General features: G+C 43.3%; 1 protein-coding gene across 1 annotated transcript in view; it reads right to left on the minus strand.

The window, feature by feature from the left end:
- Positions 1-285: 285 nt before the first annotated feature.
- The window catches only part of LOC126259466 (ankyrin repeat domain-containing protein SOWAHA), a 433,101-nt gene continuing 411,776 nt past the window's right edge, over positions 286-21,610 (minus strand). Inside the window, exons 7-8 of the mRNA XM_049956333.1 lie at positions 7,594-7,661; positions 286-412 (exon numbers count right to left, since the gene is read on the minus strand). Coding sequence (XP_049812290.1) covers positions 286-412; positions 7,594-7,661 — 195 coding nt within the window. The remainder of the gene's footprint in view (positions 413-7,593; positions 7,662-21,610) is intronic.

Raw genomic sequence — 21,610 nt, forward strand, 5'->3', positions numbered from 1 at the left:
CTGTAAATGGAGAAATGCCAAGGAAACTGCAATCCAAAGCGAGTGCGAAATCTGGACGAGAGCGAAAATCCGGGACGGCGGCAGCCGCGTTAACTCCGGGGCGCGGCGGGCACTGTATTAGCTGGCGAGGAGGTGCAGGAGAACAGGCAGAGGCAGAGCGGAGGCGTCTGGGCAGAGCAAACAGCTGCGGGACGGCACTGTTCAGGTCTTAATCAAGGGCCGGGGGCTAATGGCGAGAGGCATTATAAGGCGGCTACACGGGAAGGGTGTGTCCGCGCCACGTCATTACGGCGGCGCGCAAGACCGCGCGTCCTCCGCAAACACCGCGCCGCGCCGCGCCGGGATGCGGGCGTTCCTCTCCGATCCGTCGTCTGTGACGCTGCCGCAGGGCGCCTTCTCCAGCTTCCCAAACCTACTACACCACATACAAAGTATCTCATTTGCTTATTGCGCTAACTTTTTTCGTTAAGAGCTTTACGTCCCGCAGAGATACCGGTCATCATACTCACTCGGTGGAAACAGTACGGTTCGTAGGAGAGGCGTTCAACAAGTAATGCAATATTTCTTTTCTTTCTCAAAGGAGGCTGGTTTTCAAATGGTTCAAATGGCTCTGAGCACTATGGGACTTAACATCTGAGGTCATCAGTCCCCTAGAACTTAGAACTAACCTAACTAAATTAAGGACATCACACACACCCATGCCCAAGGCAGGGTTCGAACCTGCGACCGTAGCGGCCGCGCGGTTCCAGCGCCTAGAACCGCTCGGCCACAACGGCCGGCGGAGGCTGGTTTTCTTCGGGATTCCAATATGCTGTATTATTCCCCAATATTTTGGCTACGAACCCTATTTTTAAAAATAATTTCCGCTCAATGTAACTGGGAGAGGGGTCTGCACGTCAGCATGGCAACGCTCCACTGATCTACGTCGGAGCCAACGTCCGTTCAGTAACCTCCCCATCGTCAACGTATACCTTCCTGCGGAGTGCATCCTGCGCTGGGCCAAATAGATGTAGTCGGACGGTGCTAGATCGGGGCTATAGGGTGGATGAGGAAGAACAGAACAACGAAGTTTTGTCAGCTCCTCTCGGTTGCGCAGACTTCTGCCAGGCCTTGCATTGTCATGGAGAAGGAGAAGTTCGTTTGCAATATGGTGGCGACGAACACGCTTAAGTCCAACATTGCAGGAGTCACAGATGTGCGCGGCCAGCCTGCACAAGGGAGAAGATTGGACAGGTTTGCGATGACGACTGGGACGGGTTTGCGCTTCCTTGTTGCTATAATGACGCACGCCTCGCCAAACGACTCACCGCGCTCTTGTTCACACCCGAAGATTTTCTGCAAGCGCCTATGAGTATCTACGTTGCTCTGGTTTTCCGCCAAAAGAAATGCAATGACAGCTCTCTGCTTGCAACACACCTTCGTTACAGACGCCACTTTGAAGGCTACTTATAGCGCAGCCACCAATCCGAACATCTTGCAACTACAGGGGCTGAAGCGCGAATATTCCACAATTACCCGCAACAAATTCCACATTTTCTCACACGAAAGTGGACGTGTAAAATTTTTTTGGATTTCTTACTGAACGCCCCTCGTGTATACAATACGCCTATTACAACTTTCACCTCAGGAACATACGAAAATGGAAAGGAGTTTGTCATATTTAAGTATACCAGCTCCACATCAGAATTTCGGGGCTACTTTACCTAGCTCGACAGGAACTGAATTCCACTCTCGAAAGACAACATGTGAGTATTTAATCAAATATATATATACAGGGTGTTTCAAAAATGACCGGTATATTTGAAACGGCAATAAAAACTAAACGAGCAGCGATAGAAATACACCGTTTGTTGCAATATGCTTGGGACAACAGTACATTTTCAGGCAGACAAACTTTCGAAATTACAGTAGTTACAATTTTCAACAACAGATGGCGCTGCGGTCTGGGAAACTCTATAGTACGATATTTTCCACATATCCACCATGCGTAGCAATAATATGGCGTAGTCTCTGAATGAAATTACCCGAAATCTTTGACAACGTGTCTGGCGGAATGGCTTCACATGCAGATGAGATGTACTGCTTCAGCTGTTCAATTGTTTCTGGATTCTGGCGGTACACCTGGTCTTTCAAGTGTCCCCACAGAAAGAAGTCACAGGGGTTCATGTCTGGCGAATAGGGAGGCCTATCCACGCCGCCTCCTGTATGTTTCGGATAGCCCTAAGCAATCACACGATCATCGAAATATTCATTCAGGAAATTAAAGACGTCGGCCGTGCGATGTGGCCGGGCACCATCATGCATAAACCACGAGGTGTTCGCAGTGTCGTCTAAGGCAGTTTGTACCGCCACAAATTCACGAAGAATGTCCAGATAGCGTGATGCAGTAATCGTTTCGGATCTGAAAAATGGGCCAATGATTCCTTTGGACGACATGGCGGCCCAGACCAGTACTTTTTGAGGATGCAGGGACGATGGGACTGCAACATGGGGCTTTTCGGTTCCCCATATGCGCCAGTTCTGTTTATTGACGAAGCCGTCCAGGTAAAAATAAGCTTCGTCAGTAAACCAAATGCTGCCCACATGCATATCGCCGTCATCAATCCTGTGCACTATATCGTTAGCGAATGTCTCTCGTGCAGCAATGGTAGCGGCGCTGAGGGGTTGCCGCGTTTGAATTTTGTATGGATAGAGGTGTAAACTCTGGCGCATGAGACGATACGTGGACGTTGGCGTCATTTGGACCGCAGCTGCAACACGGCGAACGGAAACCCGAGGCCGCTGTTGGATCACCTGCTGCACTAGCTGCGCGTTGCCCTCTGTGGTTGCCGTACGCGGTCGCCCTACCTTTCCAGCACGTTCATCCGTCACGTTCCCAGTCCGTTGAAATTTTTCAAACAGATCCTTTATTGTATCGCTTTTCGGTCCTTTGGTTACATTAAACATCCGTTGAAAACTTCGTCTTGTTGCAACAACACTGTGTTCTAGGCGGTGGAATTCCAACACCAGAAAAATCCTCTGTTCTAAGGAATAAACCATGTTGTCTACAGCACACTTGCACGTTGTGAACAGCACACGCTTACAGCAGAAAGACGACGTACAGAATGGCGCACCCACAGACTGCGTTGTCTTCTATATCTTTCACATCACTTGCAGCGCCATCTGTTGTTGAAAATTGTAACTACTGTAATTTCGAAAGTTTGTCCGCCTGAAAATGTACTGTTGTCCCAAGCATATTGCAACAAACGGTGTATTTCTATCGCTGCTCGTTTAGTTTTTATTGCCGTTTCAAATATACCGGTCATTTTTGAAACACCATATATACACTCCTGGAAATTGAAATAAGAACACCGTGAATTCATTGTCCCAGGAAGGGGAAACTTTATTGACACATTCCTGGGGTCAGATACATCACATGATTACACTGACAGAACCACAGGCACATAGACACAGGCAACAGAGCATGCACAATGTCGGCACTAGTACAGTGTATATCCACCTTTCGCAGCAATACAGGCTGCTATTCTCCCATGGAGACTATCGTAGAGATGCTGGATGTAGTCCTGTGGAACGGCTTGCCATGCCATTTCCACCTGGCGCCTCAGTTGGACCAGCGTTCGTGCCGGACGTGCAGACCGCGTGAGACGACGCTTCATCCAGTCCCAAACATGCACAATGGGGGACAGATCCGGAGATCTTGCTGGCCAGGGTAGTTGACTTACACCTTCTAGAGCACGTTGGGTGGCACGGGATACATGCGGACGTGCATTGTCCTGTTGGAACAGCAAGTTCCCTTGCCGGTCTAGGAATGGTAGAACGATGGGTTCGATGACTGTTTGTAAGTACCGTGCACTATTCAGTGTCCCCTCGACGATCACCAGTAGTGTACGGCCAGTGTAGGAGATCGCTCCCCACACCATGATGCCGGGTGTTGGCCCTGTGTGCCTCGGTCGTATGCAGTCCTGATTGTGGCGCTCACCTGCACGGCGCCAAACACGCATACGACCATCATTGGCACCAAGGCAGAAGCGACTCTCATCGCTGAAGACGACACGTCTCCATTCGTCCCTCCATTCACGCCTGTCGCGACACCACTGGAGGCGGGCTGCACGATGTTGGGGCGTGAGCGGAAGACGGCCTAACGGTGTGCTGGACCGTAGCCCAGCTTCATGGAGACGGTTGCGAATGGTCCTCGCCGATACCCCAGGAGCAACAGTGTCCCTAATTTGCTGGGAAGTGGCGGTGCGGTCCCCTACGGCACTGCGTAGGATCCTACGGTCTTGGCGTGCATCCGTGCGTCGCTGCGGTCCGGTCCCAGGTCGACGGGCACGTGCACCTTCCGCCGACCACTGGCGACAACATCGATGTACTGTGGAGACCTCACGCCCCACGTGTTGAGCAATTCGGCGGTACGTCCACCCGGCCTCCCGCATGCCCACTATACGCCCTCGCTCAAAGTCCGTCAACTGCACATACGGTTCACGTCCACGCTGTCGCGGCATGCTACCAGTGTTAAAGACTGCGATGGAGTTCCGTATGCCACGGCAAACTGGCTGACACTGACGGCGGCGGTGCACAAATGCTGCGCAGCTAGCGCCATTCGACGGCCAACACCGCGGTTCCTGGTGTGTCCGCTGTGCCGTGCGTGTGATCATAGCTTGTACAGCCCTCTCGCAGTGTCCGGAGCAAGTATGGTGGGTCTGACACACCGGTGTCAATGTGTTCTTTTTTCCATTTCCTATATATATATATATATATATATATATATATATATATATATATATATATATATATATATATATATATATATATATACCCCGTCCGGTGTTTTCATGGTCTTGTGTTTCTACGTGGAATTTCACCATTTTCTTTTTTCCACCATCTTAAGCAACGTAGATTCTGACAGTGCACACATCTACTGACCACGACCTACGTCTACATCATTATTCCTCAATTGACACACACATACTTAGCACGGTTCATCGAACGTCCTTCACACTGGTTCTTTACCGTTCCATTCTCGAACAGCGCTCTGATTTCTCTTATTTTATCACAATGATATTTCTCCCTAAGTACGCGAGCGTCAACAAAATGATCTTACTCTCGGAGGAGGAATTTGCTGATTGAATTTTCGTGAAAAGATCTCCTCGAGAAAAAAAAGATGCCTTTATTTTAATGATTGCAGCCCCAACTCGCGCATCCTACCCGTGACACTCTCGCTATTTCGCGATAATACAAAACCAGCTGCCGTTCTTGGAACTTTTTTGATGTTCTCTATCAATCCTATATGGTAAGAACCGCACACAGCGCAGCAATACACCAGAAGAGAACGGACAAACGTAGTGTAGGCAGTTTCTCTAGTAGATCTGTTGCATCTAAGTTTTCTGCCAATAAAACGCAATCACTGGTTCACCTTCCCCATAACATTTTCAACTTGATCGTTCCAGTTTCAGTTGTTCATAATTGTGATAGCTAGGTATCTAGTTGAAATGGCGTTTTAGATTTCTGTGATTTATCGTGTAACCGAAATTCAACAGATACCAAAAATCTTGTGGATGACAATACACATTTTATTGTTTACAGTCAAGTGCCATATCTACCGATTTGGTAACTCTTTACCAAATATAATTCAAATTTGGTTTCTAATATGTCTCCGTTTCTTGCAGCAAAGAATGCATACATACATTTTAGCATTCACCTGCCCACACGTCAACAATTTTCTTTTTGAAATAAAAAAAAAGTTGTTTTGGCGAAAATGTACCTCCTGCTATCAAAGGCACTAAGAGTAATCTAGGATTTAAAAATGTCAGATGTCTTCCGTATAGATTAATGAAGACCATATTTCTTTCAGAAGTTCAATACCTACTACTATCGACGTATATATATCAGATCTACATAAAAACTGAATAGGGATGTTATAAAAATCTATGATTATTGTGGGGAAAAGTTCTAAACTGAACAATGATGAACAGTAAATTCTTGCAGTAAATGGCCCAAATGCAATGTTATGTGAAATGTTGCGGCCAATTTGACCAAGGCCCAACAGGTATGATGATGCCGATCGGGAAGGAAGATCATCGATATGATCTCTGATGTTAAATCCTATTACCAAGCTCTTATGAACTATAATATTCAGAGTATAGTGGTCGAAATATTACGGGTCAAAAAGTTTATTGTGACAACCGGGAAAAATTAGATAAAGTTAGACGTGATTCCGATATTGGTATGTTATTATTGGCTAGTGTCTCGCAATTGTTACGCTTCGATGACAAGTCTGATCGAAGGGCACGAAGAGCAAATGACAAGTTAGCACCCGTAATGAGTTCTGTGGGAAAATGGAAATGCCGTGCGGCTAGGGCCTCCCGTCGGGTAGACCGTTCGCCTGGTGCAAGTCTTTCGAGTTGACGCCACTTCGGTGACTTGCGTGTCGATGGGGATGAAATGATGATAAGTACACCACAACATCCAGTCCCTGAGCACAGAAAATCTCCGACCCAGCCGGGAATCGAACCCTGGCCGTTGGGTGTGACATTCCGTCGCGCTGACCACTCAGCTACCAGGGGCGGACTTCTGTGGGAAAATGGGTGGGAAAACTTTCGAAACTATATAATAATGGTACAAATGTTACTGCAGAAGAGTAAATAGAAAGTAAAACTTAAAATTTTAACGCCTTTTAATGATTTGTGAATATTGTGCCCTTAAATAGCAATTAGTCATTATACCCCGAAAGAGCATATATGCGCAGCTTTCTTAACGAAAGGAGCAGGATTAAAACAGAGGATAAACTTACAAATCTTTAACATATTGCAGCACGTCAGCAACCGTATATGTATAGAAATAAACAATTTTTACAGCCTTCAGTTGCAAGGTAATTTTTACTCGTTTACCTAGGTTTCGATTCCAGTAATGGAATCTTCTTCAGAACAAAAAATTAAATTATTTTGAGAGCCAAACACTGGCCATGTCGCAGATTAAAAATTAAAACAATAAAGACGCATAATCATAAGGTTATGTCTGTCAAAATTAAAACCATTAAGGCGAACGTAGACGAAGCTACGCCGGCCAGAAATAAGGACCAACTGTGAGCTCAGAGTTTTCACATTAAAAAATTCGGACACATAACTTTTCAACACGCCCTTGTATTAACGGTTATGAGGATTGCTTTAGAAATAATGAACAGTTTACTTACTTCTTTTTGTAACTGTTCTGTTTTCATTTGGCTGGCACTTATACAAATTAGGACACAGATTTCTAAAATGTACCGCTAGCAGACGTATAGAAAATTAAATGTAGTGTAATACATTATGCTGGTGACTAGTTTCTAAACACCAACTTCATTTTTAAAGCCAGGCCTATTAAACCTGATACTTTTTTAATTTCATGTTGGAAATACGTAGTAAGTGTAGTGTACTTATTTTTCTTAGAATTTCCATCCTTCAAATCAGGTACCAAGAACACCAACCTGCAGTTAAGGATGGGACTTCATACTCAATTTTGTAATTTACGGCTATGATAAATAAAATCTCAAAAGTGGTACAATTTAGCCACCTCTACTGGAAGATACTTTTTTTTATAAGTTATGTTAGGATCAACCGTCTGGTTTGACTCACAGCTGGGGAGCATGTTGTTCGTATCGCATTAGCACTCACCATCGTTGGATCCTGAAACAAAAGAGAAACCTATTAGTAAACGTCTCTGAATAAAAGCAGCATATGAATTTTCTAAAACAGTACATTTCTACTCATGTACTTAGATTTCATTCTAAAATGTAATTCAGAATTAATCACAAATCAGATCATGCCGATACATACAGACACACACACACACACACACACACACACACACACACACACACACACACACACACACACACAGAGAGAGAGAGAGAGAGAGAGAGAGAGAGAGAGAGAGAGAGCTGAAATTCCGTGAAGAGAGACGCTTGAGAGGAAGCGTAGCGCTACATTAAAGCATGCACCCACTGGGACATGCCATAAAAGAATATGAGAGAACAGACAGGTATGGCGGCGGAAGGTATATAACCACGGCACTGATAACTCGACAGTAGAGTCGGATAATAATGCAATGTCATCCGTACAAGACGTGACAGGCAAAGATGATGAGGAATTAAGGGTAAGGAGGAGAAACATTAATGAAGAATCTAGTTAATTACTGTAACTAGTGCAGCATGGATTATAAACACGACATAAAGTGGACATAAATTAAGCTATCTTCGCTATGGTCAATGTTGAGATACCATTGTTCCTGTTGGCAATAAACTCAACTAAATTGCAACGATGCACGGGTCGTTTTCACCATAAAAATAACAGAGCTAATTATAAGTATAAAATACAGTTCAATGCTGATACCGAAGACCGAAATCTGGGAAAAATATTATGCCCTACGCAAACCTGACGGTATGAGAAAATAACCGGAAAACGTATATCTTCAAACGTAGTTAGGGATAAATATATCAACAATAAATGTTTTATCAAATAAAGTCTACGGTGTTCTACAGGTTTACTCGAGGAAATACCTTTCATTAATTAAATAATTTCGGGAAAAAACAACGATAATGAAATTAAAGTACAAGAACAATCTTTTAATGTCAGTTAAGTTTTTGAGAATAACAATTAGACTTCGATCAATATATTTAAGGAGGGTAGTGCTTGATGTAGGCGAAATATGAATCCTTGCTAAATAACACAAAACAGACACAGGAGCTCTTTCTGTACCGCCACAAGGGGATGTAAGGTTACGTAATTGGAATATCCGGTATATTATGAAATACACATCGAGGAAGAGAAAACTGAACACACAGCTGCCCAACATCTGCTACTTCGTATGCAACGATTTATGGAAAGTAGAAGAAAGGACCCTAGAATGATCACAGGTTACAGATACTGGCAACAGCGTGTCGGGTCATAAAAGACTGTGAAAATATTGAAGTGACTGTGTAATGGTGAGCAGGGTGAAGCTGAGGATAACTTAAAGATGCCCATGTATTGGTGCATTTCTGTTTTACAATGAGTACAATTTTTATAATACAAACAACCAAGGTAATTGTCCATTATGATTCTTCGTTTAAACAAACTGGAGCCAAAGCTAAACATACCGCCAAAGAAGACAGTGGAAGCAAATCGTCGATCAGGCGGAGTACAAAACTAGGGTACAAAAAAAATGGTTCAAATGGCTCTGAGCACTATGGGACTTAACTTCTAAGGTCATCAGTCCCCTAGAACTTAGAACTACTTAAACCTAACTAACCTAAGGACATCACACACATCCATGCCCGAGGCAGGATTCGAACCTGCGACCGTAGCGGCCGCGCGGTTCCAGACTGTAGCGCCTTTAACCGCTTGGCCACCCCGAACTAGGGTACAGTTTTCCTTCTCCCAGCGCAGGTAATCGTTAGTGATACGGCAAGGCATCTCTCTCAAATCAAAACTGCGAGGCTCACACGAGTAGAATTAATTTCACATCCCTTGGAAATCCGGCGACAATCGTGAACAGGATCGTAGTCGACCTGGACACTATAATTATGGGCCATAGTAGGCGCTGTTTTACAGCCGGCGGCTTGTCCCGAGCACCAGATGAGCAAACACTTGTTTTGATTCATTAAGTGCAGCCGCAAGTGCCGCGCGTTAAGCCTGCGCCCAAATTACCACTTGGCCACTCACCGAGCCTCCAGACATCGCGCCTACTGTGACGTATGTAGAGTTCGAAAGACGTCTAGCATCAGCAAGCCGTCATCTTCTGTACTACTATCTGGTTCAGATTAACAGATGCTAACACAAAGATTCAAAAGTGCTATACGGCGCACACTTTTAACTATTCTGAAACAGATCACTCCGAACAACACTTCTAGAGTCATTTCTAGATATATTAAAGAACTGTACAGCACTTTCCGTGGCATGTTCTAAACTCTAGTATGTATGTACGTCCCGACGATGCTAAATTTTTATAGACGTCTTTGGCGTAAGATATATGAAACATAGTATCAAATACAAAAATATAGTAAGCTCTCGGATCGAAGAATTTCAGAAATTGGCCGTTCAAAAAAGTAAGCACTCAGTTCGTTTTCACAGAAATCTATCACTATCCAGACTTTCATTGTGTACACGCCTATACACTATCCGAACACCTATTAGTGCACATTGATATGGGGTGCGTCCATCATTCAGCTTTATGAAGGTTTGAACTCTGCTGGGGACACTTTCAATGAAGTATCTAACCGTATGTGGAGTAATTATAGCCCATTCTTCCTCAGGACCCGAAACCAGAGAAGGTAGCGGTGTGGGACGCTGGGGTCTGGAGCGAGGTCGAGTGCTGATACAGACAATCGTAGTTTCCGAACAGTTACTCTACTGTACGCAGTACACAATGGCGTAAGATGTGTTCATATCCTTCCACATTTACCGTTTTATTAAACGTCATAAGAGGGCCACACTCTAACCACGAAAAACACTGCATTACCATAACACCATCCCCTCTGCACTCTGCTATTGGCACTGCACATGATAGTACACATTCTCCAGGCATTCGCCAAACCCAAACCTTCCACCGGATTTTCACAGAGTACAGCGTGATTCATCACTGCAAAACACTCGTTTCCAGCTATCCACTGTCCAGTGGCGTTGTTCTTTACACCAGCTTAAGCGTCGCGTGTGGCCTATGGGAAGTTGCTCGACCACTGTGCACCACTATTTTAACTCCTTGCGCATAGTCATAGTGCCAGCTGGATCGCTGGTAGCACTTGGGAACTTACGAATGACTCCTTCCGCCGATACCTTACGATTTTTTTACAACCACTCCACGCCATCCTCGTCACTGCATGAGGTCTGCCTGCTCTTGGCTTAGGGTGTGGTTGTTGCTTCGCGTTTCCACTTCACAATCACTTCACCAAAAGTAGACTTGGCAGCTTCAAAAGGGTTGAAATGTTCCTCCCAGATGGATTTGCTAATCATGTGACGTTCAGTGACTAGTCAGCATACGAAGTCAGAGTTCACCTGTCCCACCCATTCTGTTATTACTGCTTGCCTTCTAACAACACAATAGTCGCCGCCTGCTTTTATACCGGAAGGTAAGCCTGTCATGACATCTAATGGTCAATTCCGCATTACGTAGGGGTTTCCGGTTATTTTTCACCAGATGGTGCAAGTCTTGTTTCGTTTTGGCTCTCTTCTATCTGATGACGCTTCACCTCTTTATCACTGGCCAAACACGAGTAGTGTCTGTGTTGCCTCACCACGAAAAGAAAGTGGATGCATCATTCAGTTCGCTGTACATTACACATAGGGTTGTGAAGAGCCTTCCACCACCAATGTGTTGACAAAATGAGAAACAGCAACACAGTTTTCCAAGAAATCCTTAGATACGACGCAATGAAAAGAATAAAAAAGAAAACAACTGTGCGCAAGGTATCTCAGCTAACAATATTTCATTAAGCGGCTGTTTGCAACAGTACTTTTCCGATAGCTGTGAACAGAGAAATTCACACCACAGCCTTTCTAACCATCATGGTAGGAGATTGACAAGATCACGTTAAGTACTGGTATTCTTCTCCAAGTCACAAACTGATACAGCAGTCGGCTTACATATATCAGAGGGACGACACTAACTCTTTTTGTAGATCACAGCGCAGGCATGAATAAGGTAAACGGGACGCGCGGGCTAAGTGCCGTATGAAGGTGCAATAGCAGCTTATGGTTCACAGCAGTGTTCAACATTATTATAATTATTTATTTATTTTATATTATTTATTCTTTTATCTCCATTTCGTGGGATTCATTGTTAGTTGATCTTGGTTTGTACTCCCATTTGTTTGGCTTGAGTTAGTTTATTTCGTCTGTTTTTTAAAATCACTAGTTCCCACATAGATTCATTGAATTCCATAATAAATCTAATGTTGCTGTTACTATTCTGTAATTTCTCTGTTATATTATTGGCGATTCTGTTTCCTGGTGTCCTGATTAGACGTACGAAGAGCAAAATGAAGTATCTTCTGATGGTGCTCATTCCTGATTTCATTTCCTTGTATCGTTTATCATTACAAGCTTGAATCCAGTGTTAATTTTCTTGGTATTTTTTATTTACATATATGCCGGCTATTCTCCTTTCTATCTTGAGTGTTCTATCTCTGCACTGTTAGTTATTTGGAAATGGGTTTCATTTTCGTGTGTTATTTCTGTTTGTGCAATTCGCAGTGTTTTAATTCTGTACTTATTGAGAGGCCTTTTCTATATTCTTAGTAATATATTGTGCTTTTGACGGTTTGTTTACTCTATTATGCCTTGGAGAAAGCCTCTCAATATATCCAAAAATATAAGCTTGGGATGTGACGCGTTACGTTGATTTCGAGACCACTGTCTTTCATTTATAGCATATGCTGGTAGTTAAATTACACGCGTCTTCAACAAAATTTTGTTAGCTCAAAATTGTCGTTGCCTTGAAGTATCGCAGAGTTTCAAGAACAACTAGGCCCTACTTAACTACTGCGCAGTTCCTGACGTAGGAATGTGAGGCACGTTCAAACACTATCTAAGATTGAATGATTCCAGTGGCAGAACTCACTAGACTGCGTTGGCGGAGGGAGCTGTAACTAAGGATGGTAATGCAGAACGCGAAGCCATGCTGTTGGAGAACAGCACAGGCACTGTGTAAACAGAGCGAAGAAGTGTCAGGTTCATACCAGTGCACGAACGCCGTGTAATTGCAGAGAAGTTATTTGGTTCTGGTTTTGGAACAGTAGTATACAATTACAGATCATTGTATGCCCGAGGAGAACCATGTACCCAGTGATTTCTGTTCAGATCTCGCAAACAAAAAAATAAATTTAAAAACCGCATTTGCTATGCAACCAAAACCAAGAGGTAAGAGAAACAGCGTAATTCTTGTAGAATCTTCAGATCATATGATTCTACAAGAATGACGCGATATTAATCCTTACGTTAACAGACAAAAAAACTTTTTCTGTATTTCTATGAAATAACTGAGAAGCATCCCTGAAATAAAGCGAATATTTTCACTTTGGTAACCTTCGCAATTTTCAGACACACCTTAAAGTATCTGGTCACATTTGAGTGCTACGCCAACAATATATCAAAGCATCAGTTACGTTGATCTGTTACATACAACCATAAGCTGGTCCGTTCAACGTCGCCTCCAGGCATCAGCAGACACTGGAAGATTCAATGAGCTACACTTTCAAAGGAAAAAGACAGTGTTTCAAAAACTGGTTCAAATGGCTCTGAGCACTATGGGACTTAACATCTGAGATCGTCAGTGCCCTAGAACTTAGAACTAATTAAACCTAACTAACCTAAGGACATCACACACATCCATGCCCGAGGCAGGATTCGAACCTGCGACCGTAGCAGTCGCGCGGTTCCGGACTGAAGCGCCTAGAGCCGCACGGCCACCGCGGCCGGCGACTAAGTTTCTTAGGCACTAAAACGCCGTAGGCCGAAGCAAGCAAAATTATCGTTGTAAGATATTGGAGTTTCAGTTTCGGTAACTCTTTCGAGCACTTTCAAAGAAAATGCAAAGCGTGTACATAAATGGTTGTTTCAAGAGTAGCGGCATTTTTGTAGAAGAAAAACTGGGATTTTAGAGAACTAAATACCTGATCACATACATGAACTGTCTGAGGTTCAGTCATTCTCGCGATGCATCGGCGGGATAGTCATCATTACTTTAGTATCTTCACTAAATGAACGTGATGGGAATACATTAGAAACAGGAATACGGAAAAAATGTTCAAATTTGTGTGAAATCTTATGGGACTTAACTGCTAAGGTTATCAGTCCCTAAGCTTACACACTACTTAACCTAAATTATCCTAAGGACAAACACACACACACACACACATGCCCGAGGGAGGACTCGAACCTCCGCCGGGACCAGCCGCTCAGTCTATGACTGCAGCGCCCTAGACCGCTCGGCTAATCACACGCGGCCAGGAATACGGAAGCATCCATGTTTTGCACAGCCACTCACGGAGCTAAGAGCTAGCTTGTTTGAAACCAAAACAGAGGCAACGAATCAGAAACGATGTTGCGTTTTGTTACCTGTATCGAACTGAATCGGCCAACTAAAAAAAAAAAAAAAAAAGTTCGATTCGTCCGTGTAGCGAAGAACAACGCTCGCTGCCGTCGTTTACGTGGTCTATACGACGGAACCTGCAAGCGATTCGACTACGCAATGTAATTACCTCACTGTAGGCCATCTTCATTAAACTGTTTTCATAATAATCGCTAGCATCGGTTTTAATCATGGAACAAGATTAATAAGTGTCAAATCCACGGTCTAGTTTAGCAGGGGATACAACCCGTCGGCTTTGACCAATGACGTCAGAATTGGCCAGAGAGCATGTATTACAAAGATGAAAGAGCTGAGAAAAATTGTTCAGAACAAAGGAATGCAAGAGAGAAAAACTATATTTCACACATATAAGGGCCAGTAGTATTTTCACGTTAACGATATCGCGTGTTTGTATCTTAGTATTTCTCCTCAAAACACAATGGAAAGAAATGAATGAAATATATTACTAGCGAAGAATACATCACGTTACATGTATGTCAGTTGTATCGTATGTCGAAACTCTTTCGAACTGTATTGCTGAAGTGCAGTACGGGATAGAAGTTCAACGTACGTCGATTTCTTAGTTTCAACTAGCATTACTGTCATGTTGTTCACTTGAACTATGAATCCCCTGCTTTACTAAACCATAAATGAAACACCGGATACAAATTAAAAGCTCATTCGAAGTGTGCTGCTTAAGTACAGTATGGAATAGGAGTTTGTCGTAAGTCGATTTCTTCGTTTTCACTAGCATTACTGTCCTGTTCTTCACTTGAACAATGTACCCTCCGCTTCAGTAAACCCTAAGTGGAACACGGGATACAAATTGTAGATGTGTTGTTTATTTCGTCTCCGCTATTACTAACCGTCTTTTCTTACGCACATATCAGTACTACTGATGACAGAAGGGCCTACGTATGTAATATATGTAATACCAGACTTCCGTTGACCTCCATATCTGTACACTGGTAACGAAAAGGTGGAAATAGACGTAAGTTACATTTGCAACCTGTACCTCAATTGAACTAAACGGAGACAAGAAGACGACACATGTACAATTTTTATCCCGTACTTCACTATGGGGTACAGTTTTCTTGTTGCCTTGCACGCTAAGAGTATCCCATTCGTTACTTGAGCTATATAGCTACATGCAACATTTGTATCTTGCTCGCCAATTGACATAATATTGTGTCAGTGTAAAGGCGAAGTGAAGGACGGGATACAAATTTTAGTTGTGTCGTCAGTGTAAAGGCGAAGTGAAGGACGGGACACAAGTTGTAGTTGTGTCGGGGGTTTCGCCTGTAATACAGCAAGTACACATTCGAAAATGTCGTACTGATACTAGTGCTGGGAAACAAAAGAAATTTCTATTACGTACTTCACAACTCGAAAATACCCATATTGGTGGAATGAAACAGTGAAATATGTCAAATAGTAAAATACAGTGAAAGAAGCTAATGGGAAAGTGAACTTATCACACGGAAATATCGAGGAATAAACGAAGCTCGCCTAGACAGACAGTAACGAAAATTACATACCGCCAAAAAGACAAATCCATTCCTATAAATGAAAATAAGACACTAAAAATTGTTCTACAATAACAAACTAATACTCCAAATTACCTCAATATCATTACGAATAATTATTTTAATGTGCGATAATAGCACTTATCCGGAACACAGAACTGCTTTATTATCTATGCCTCGAAGTGAAGACATTACTATCTATGACTAATGTATGACATCATTGGTCAAAGCCGACGGGTTGTATCCCCTGCTAAACTAGACCCCAAATCCAAAGGAGATGGCTTGTGCCTTGGTGCTGTCTGGTAGCATTCAGACAATTTCTGATTAGCCTCCTGCACCAAAAGATACGTAGACTTTCCAAAAGTTAATACATAAATTCAGATAGGTTTGTTTCCACAGCAACAGCTACATTCATTGTTACTTAAGACAAAAAATCCATGCCCGAGCCTTCGGACAAACTATTCATCAGTTACCTATTAGCTCTACAATCTAACACAGAGCTGAAAAAGCATCAGCCTCACTCCTCGTCCAAAAACACGTCCAACAACAGTCCAGCAAACCTCACACCCCATATCTATTGAGTCCAGGGTAAATCCTGAAACTCTTTCAATATCGGCCTTTCTGACAATCCGTACCTTGTATACACAGTATTTGCTCGCAAATTCTTCGAAGTGACTGATAATGTTAATGCTTACAGTTAAATCACCTTCAGAATACCTGCAGGTGTCTCTCACAATTGTCCACATATGTGTAAGAGGTAGTCAAATGAAAACGAGACAGATGGAAAAAAAGAGTAAGTAAACTGTTTGTTACTTCAAAAGTAATCGCCCTAACTGTTAATACATTTATCACACTGTGAGACAAGACAGGAAATGCCTTTATTGGAAAAATGTCTGACTGTTGCCTCGGAATCATGATTGTACCCACGATTATAGAAATTTTTGAAAACATAGTCAGCTATCTTAAAAGTAGTTAAAATTCGAAAGAATCTTGATCGTAATCTTGTTAAAATATTTTTAATTGGAGTGAGTGACCGGTTTCGACTCTATTTAAGAGTCATCTTCAGACTCCAGAGCGGTGGATGGACAGTGCTAGATGAGTTACACGAGCGTCGAGGGTCGACGGAACTCATCTAGCAATGTCCATCCACCGCTCTGGAGTCTGAAGACGACTCTTTCATAGAGTCGAAACCGGTCACTCACTCAAATTAAAAAATATTTTAACAAGATTGCGATCAAGAGAGTTTTAAATTTTAATTTTAATTGTACCCAGCATGCACCTCTTCGTCCGAGAGAAATCGACGGCCACCAACGTCTTTCATCAGGGCACCAAAAACATTGTAATCGGATGGGACGAGAGCGGGACTGTATGAAGGATGTCCAACGACTTTCCAGCGAAACTTATGCATTGCAGTCGAAACAACCTTGGCAATATCTGAGCGGGCAACACGGTTCCGTAGGGCATCGCAAAGATGTTTCCATGAAAGTTTGTCCGTTTTGTTTCTCAGCAGGATAAATGTATTAACAGATACGGTGATTACTTTTGAAATAATAAATAGTTTGATTACTTTTTTGCCTCTGTCTCGCTTTCGGTACTGATCACTTTTAAAACAGACTTTGAATCGGAAATCAAATGATTGTGTGCGATATATATATCTATTTTGTCTGCTTCCTACAGCCAATTAAAATAAAGATGACTTCGCCCATAATTAATTTCATCTATGTCACAATGGCCAGAAAAGCTTTCCATGTCACTAACATTTAGCACAGGATAGAAACTTGTGACAAAGTGTTCAACGTGAGTCAATTACTTTTCTGAAATTAGTTAAACTTTGACTTAGGGAAATCCACCTTCTGCTTAAGGCTACCAGCAAAGGAACGATCGCCGGCCGGTGTGGCCGAGCGGTTGTAGGCGGTTCAGTATGAAACTGCGCGACCGCTACGGTCGCAGGTTCGAACCCTGCGTCGGGCATGGATGTGTGTGATGTCCTTAGGTTGGTTAGGTTTAAGTAGTTCTAAGTTCTAGGGAACTGATGACCTCAGCAGTTAAGTCCCATAGTGCTCAGAGCCCTTTTGAACCATTTTTTTTTAAAGGAACGATCCTCGCCTGGGAGTGGGGCTGCCCTGTCCCAATGACACGAAATGACACCAACCCTGCAGTTATCCATGTGCCGGACTTGTGTGTGAAAAATGAGTTCTTGAATTACAAACTGGTAATCAGGCACGGGTTATACACTACTACTGCTGCCGGAGACTGCAAATACATCTAATCAAAATTTTACTGGTGACCATTCGAGATGAGTTTTACCAAATTTGTGTCTGCTTAATGTCGCTCATACTTGGCCAGATCATGCGTTTACACCAACGGCACTGAGCCCCAGACTGCGGTGAGTAACTTGAGGCTGCACACAATATTTTATAACAGCGATTATACGAGGAACATAATTTGAATGTGTGCTCAGATTTAACAAGCTTGTCCCGAACGTCGAATTATGTCAAATTTGATCAGAAAGTCTGAGAGACTGCTTCCTCCGGAGGAGCGGCGGCGGGCCGCTGCAGAGGCGGCGCGGGAGGCGGGGTGGCCGATAATTTAGGCCTATTAAAAGGGGGCGTCGGGGGCCGGGGCGCTCCCGAGGTGCAATAAGCCGGCATGCCTGTGGCTTCCTGTCTTCGCTGCAATTACCGTCCTGGCCATTACACAGGAAGCGGCCGCCGAGCCGAGGCCGGCGCCTATTACGCCCTGCCGGGCCGGGCCGGGCATGCCCTCCGCCGGTCAAGGACTCACCTGCCGGGCCAAAGTGCTCCCAGCCAGCCACTTACCTGCCGCAGACTGCGTGACAAACGTTCTGACCCCGTAATTCAATCACACAGATTCACCTGAACCGCCTCTGCCCATCTCGGGCGCCCTCAGCGTAGTCGGACATATGGGGCGTTCAGTGCGCAACGGTATCGAGTCACAACGAGAAAATTCTGAGAAAAATAGACAAAATGTTTGCTGAATACAGCAAAAACTTTACACCATCATAAAATGTTTGAATTATACGAAGTATTTTGTATAAAGTATTCTCATGCTGAAGAAGGGCAAATATAAGTGCTATTACAAGCTACCTCGAATGGAAATGTAAAATTTGGGACTTGATTCTTTAGTTCAAAAATGGTTCAAATGGCTCTGAGCACTATGGTACTTAACATCTGAGGTCATCAGTCCTCTATAACTTAGAACTACTTAAACCTAACTAACCTAAGGACATCACAAACATCCATGCCCGAGGCAGGATTCGAACCTGCGACCGTAGCGGTCGCGCGGTTTCAGACTGAACCGCCTACAACCGCTCGGCCACACCGGCCGGCGATTCTTTAGTGCACGTAGTATATAGTACTTGTATCTTCCTCTTCATTCTAGTCTTCAGATTTTATGAACAAGACAGTTTAGAAAATACATTCATTGAATATATAATTACAGTCCCTGTCTGTACTTGCAACAAATATTTCCAAACAGCAAGGTATTTAATTCAAAGAAAATGTCTTTCAGCTGCTTGCCCTTGAAAAGCTGAAGAAGCACTCGTAGCAATGTCACACGGTAGGTTCTTGGAAAAATGGTGATGCACAGGTGGAATATGTAGCAGTAAATCCTCCATGTCCTTTTTCTTCTCTTTTGTTATTGGTCCACGTTCGGAATAAAAATGGCCCTGCCGGATGTTACGAAAGTATCTCATGGGATGGCCGGCGTTCTTTCGTAAGTCATCATCGTCAAACTACACATCAAGATTCAGTATCTACTTAATCATAATGTAAACATCTCATAGTCAGCCACTTGATGCCATAATCCTCCATTTTTTCCTGTTCGGTACTTCATTCACAAAGTTTCCGGTGGATATGAAGTCCGCGAATTTTAGCTTAGTGCCTTCAGATCTGGTGTACTTTTCGTTGCTTGTCTCGCGATCTTTCCTAAACACTTTCTCTATTAAAGCGAAACCACTACTGCTACGTAACTAAGAATGTCCTGACAGCAATAATTCAAGTTTAATGGCTGAGAATTCATGCTCGGATCTTGATGAAACTCCACGAGAGACAATAACATTTTAAAGTTCCTGTTTTCGCCAGTGCAAGGCTATGAATATAAATTTTATTATGTGTAGAGGTTTCATACCCTTACAGATTTCACTCCAGTACTTAAGAAATATTTGAAGCTAACGTCTTTAGGATTTCTGGAACCAGCTCTTTTCCGAAACCTCATAAACGGACCTGACTGACCACCACACAGAAGATACATATTTTGCCGACTGTAATCACTAAATTTCTAGAAGTAATGAAATAATTGTGTTGTCTCTTTACTCATAATCATCAGTCCGCTTCAATTATAACTCACGCACCGACAAAGCAAAGTATACAAAATGTGACAGTGGACATGTTCCCATTGCGCTCTGAACAAAACACTGCTTCCCTCCGTGCTCAAAAGTGCTCCCAATGCTACATCAGTTATTTTCAGTATCTGGACATGAATCTTTCATGTCCTGAAAGCAGCTTCGTAAATAGTACTTAAAAAGTAAACAAAAGCTAAGGCTGCATGTCATAAGGCTGAACATAAACTACCTTCCTATCTCTTAGTAACACTAGGAGTATATCCAAGGGGGAAAAAGGGTTATGAGGGGGTGGTGGTGAGGGGAAGGGAGAGGTCGTCATGGTACACTTCACTACAAGCGTTAATATTTTTAGATACATAAATGTCCAAATTTCTCAGTTAAATTACGGAGAGTACATTACAATGAAAAGACTGGGAAGCTGAAAAGGCCACACCAATACTGAAGAAAGGAAATAGGAGCAACCGCTAATTACGATCCGTCTCATTCACGTCGATTTGCAGTAGGATTTTGGAACATATACCGTGTTCGAACAATATGAATTATCTCGAGGAAAACGATTTACTGGCAAATAGTCAACACGGATTTAGATAATTACAACTAGCTCTTTATTCGCACGAAGCATCGAGTGCTATCGACAGCGGGTCTCAAACTGATTCCATATTACTAGATACAAGAAGGCTTTTGACACAGTCCCTCACAATTGATTTTTCACCAAATTGCGTGCCTATGCATTGTGGTCTCAGTTGGGCGACTGGATTAGTGATTTCCTGTCAGGAAGGTCACACAATTCGTAATAACTGACGGAAAGTCGTCGAGTAGAAAGGAAGTGGTGTCTGGCGTTCGCCAAGGAAGTGTTACAGGCCTTCTGCTGTTTGTAATCTATATAAACGATATAAGAAACAATCTGAGCAGCGCTCGTTCAAATGGTTCAAATGGCTCTGAGCACTATGGGACTTAACATCTATGGTCATCAGTCCCCTAGAACTTAGAACTACTTAAACCTAACTAACCTAAGGACAGCACACAACACCCAGCCATCACGAGGCAGAGAAAATCCCTGACCCCGCCGGGAATCGAACCCGGGAACCCGGGCGTGGGAAGCGAGAACGCTACCGCACGACCACGAGCTGCGGACGAAGTGCAGCGCTCGTATGATTGGTTGGAGATAAGGCTGCCACTTACAGTATATTAAGTAATCAGGGGATCAAAACTAATTTTGAAATGACTTTTGACACGATACCTGTATGGTGCGAAAAGCGGCAATTGATTGCGAATAAGGAAAAGTGCGACGTCATCCACAATGGAACAAAAAGAAATCCGTTAAATTTCGGTTACACAATGTTGTTGTTGTGGTCTTCAGTCCTGAGACTGGTTTGATGCAGCTCTCCATGCTACTCTATAAATCATACAGTAAAGCTGCATGTCCTCGGGAAAAATTACGGCTGTAGTTTCCCCTTGCTTTCAGCCGTTCGCAGTACCAGCACAGCAAGGCCGTTTTGGTTACACAATAAATCACATAAATCCTAAGGCCGTCAACTCAATTAAACAACTAGGAATTACTATTACGAACAAATTAAATTAGCAAACCTCACTTAGGTAATGTTGACTTCGTTTCATTGGCAGAAGACTTAAAAGAAGCAAC

The sequence above is a fragment of the Schistocerca nitens genome, chromosome 1, assembly GCF_023898315.1.
Source record: "Schistocerca nitens isolate TAMUIC-IGC-003100 chromosome 1, iqSchNite1.1, whole genome shotgun sequence".
Classification (NCBI taxonomy): Eukaryota; Metazoa; Arthropoda; class Insecta; order Orthoptera; family Acrididae; genus Schistocerca; species Schistocerca nitens.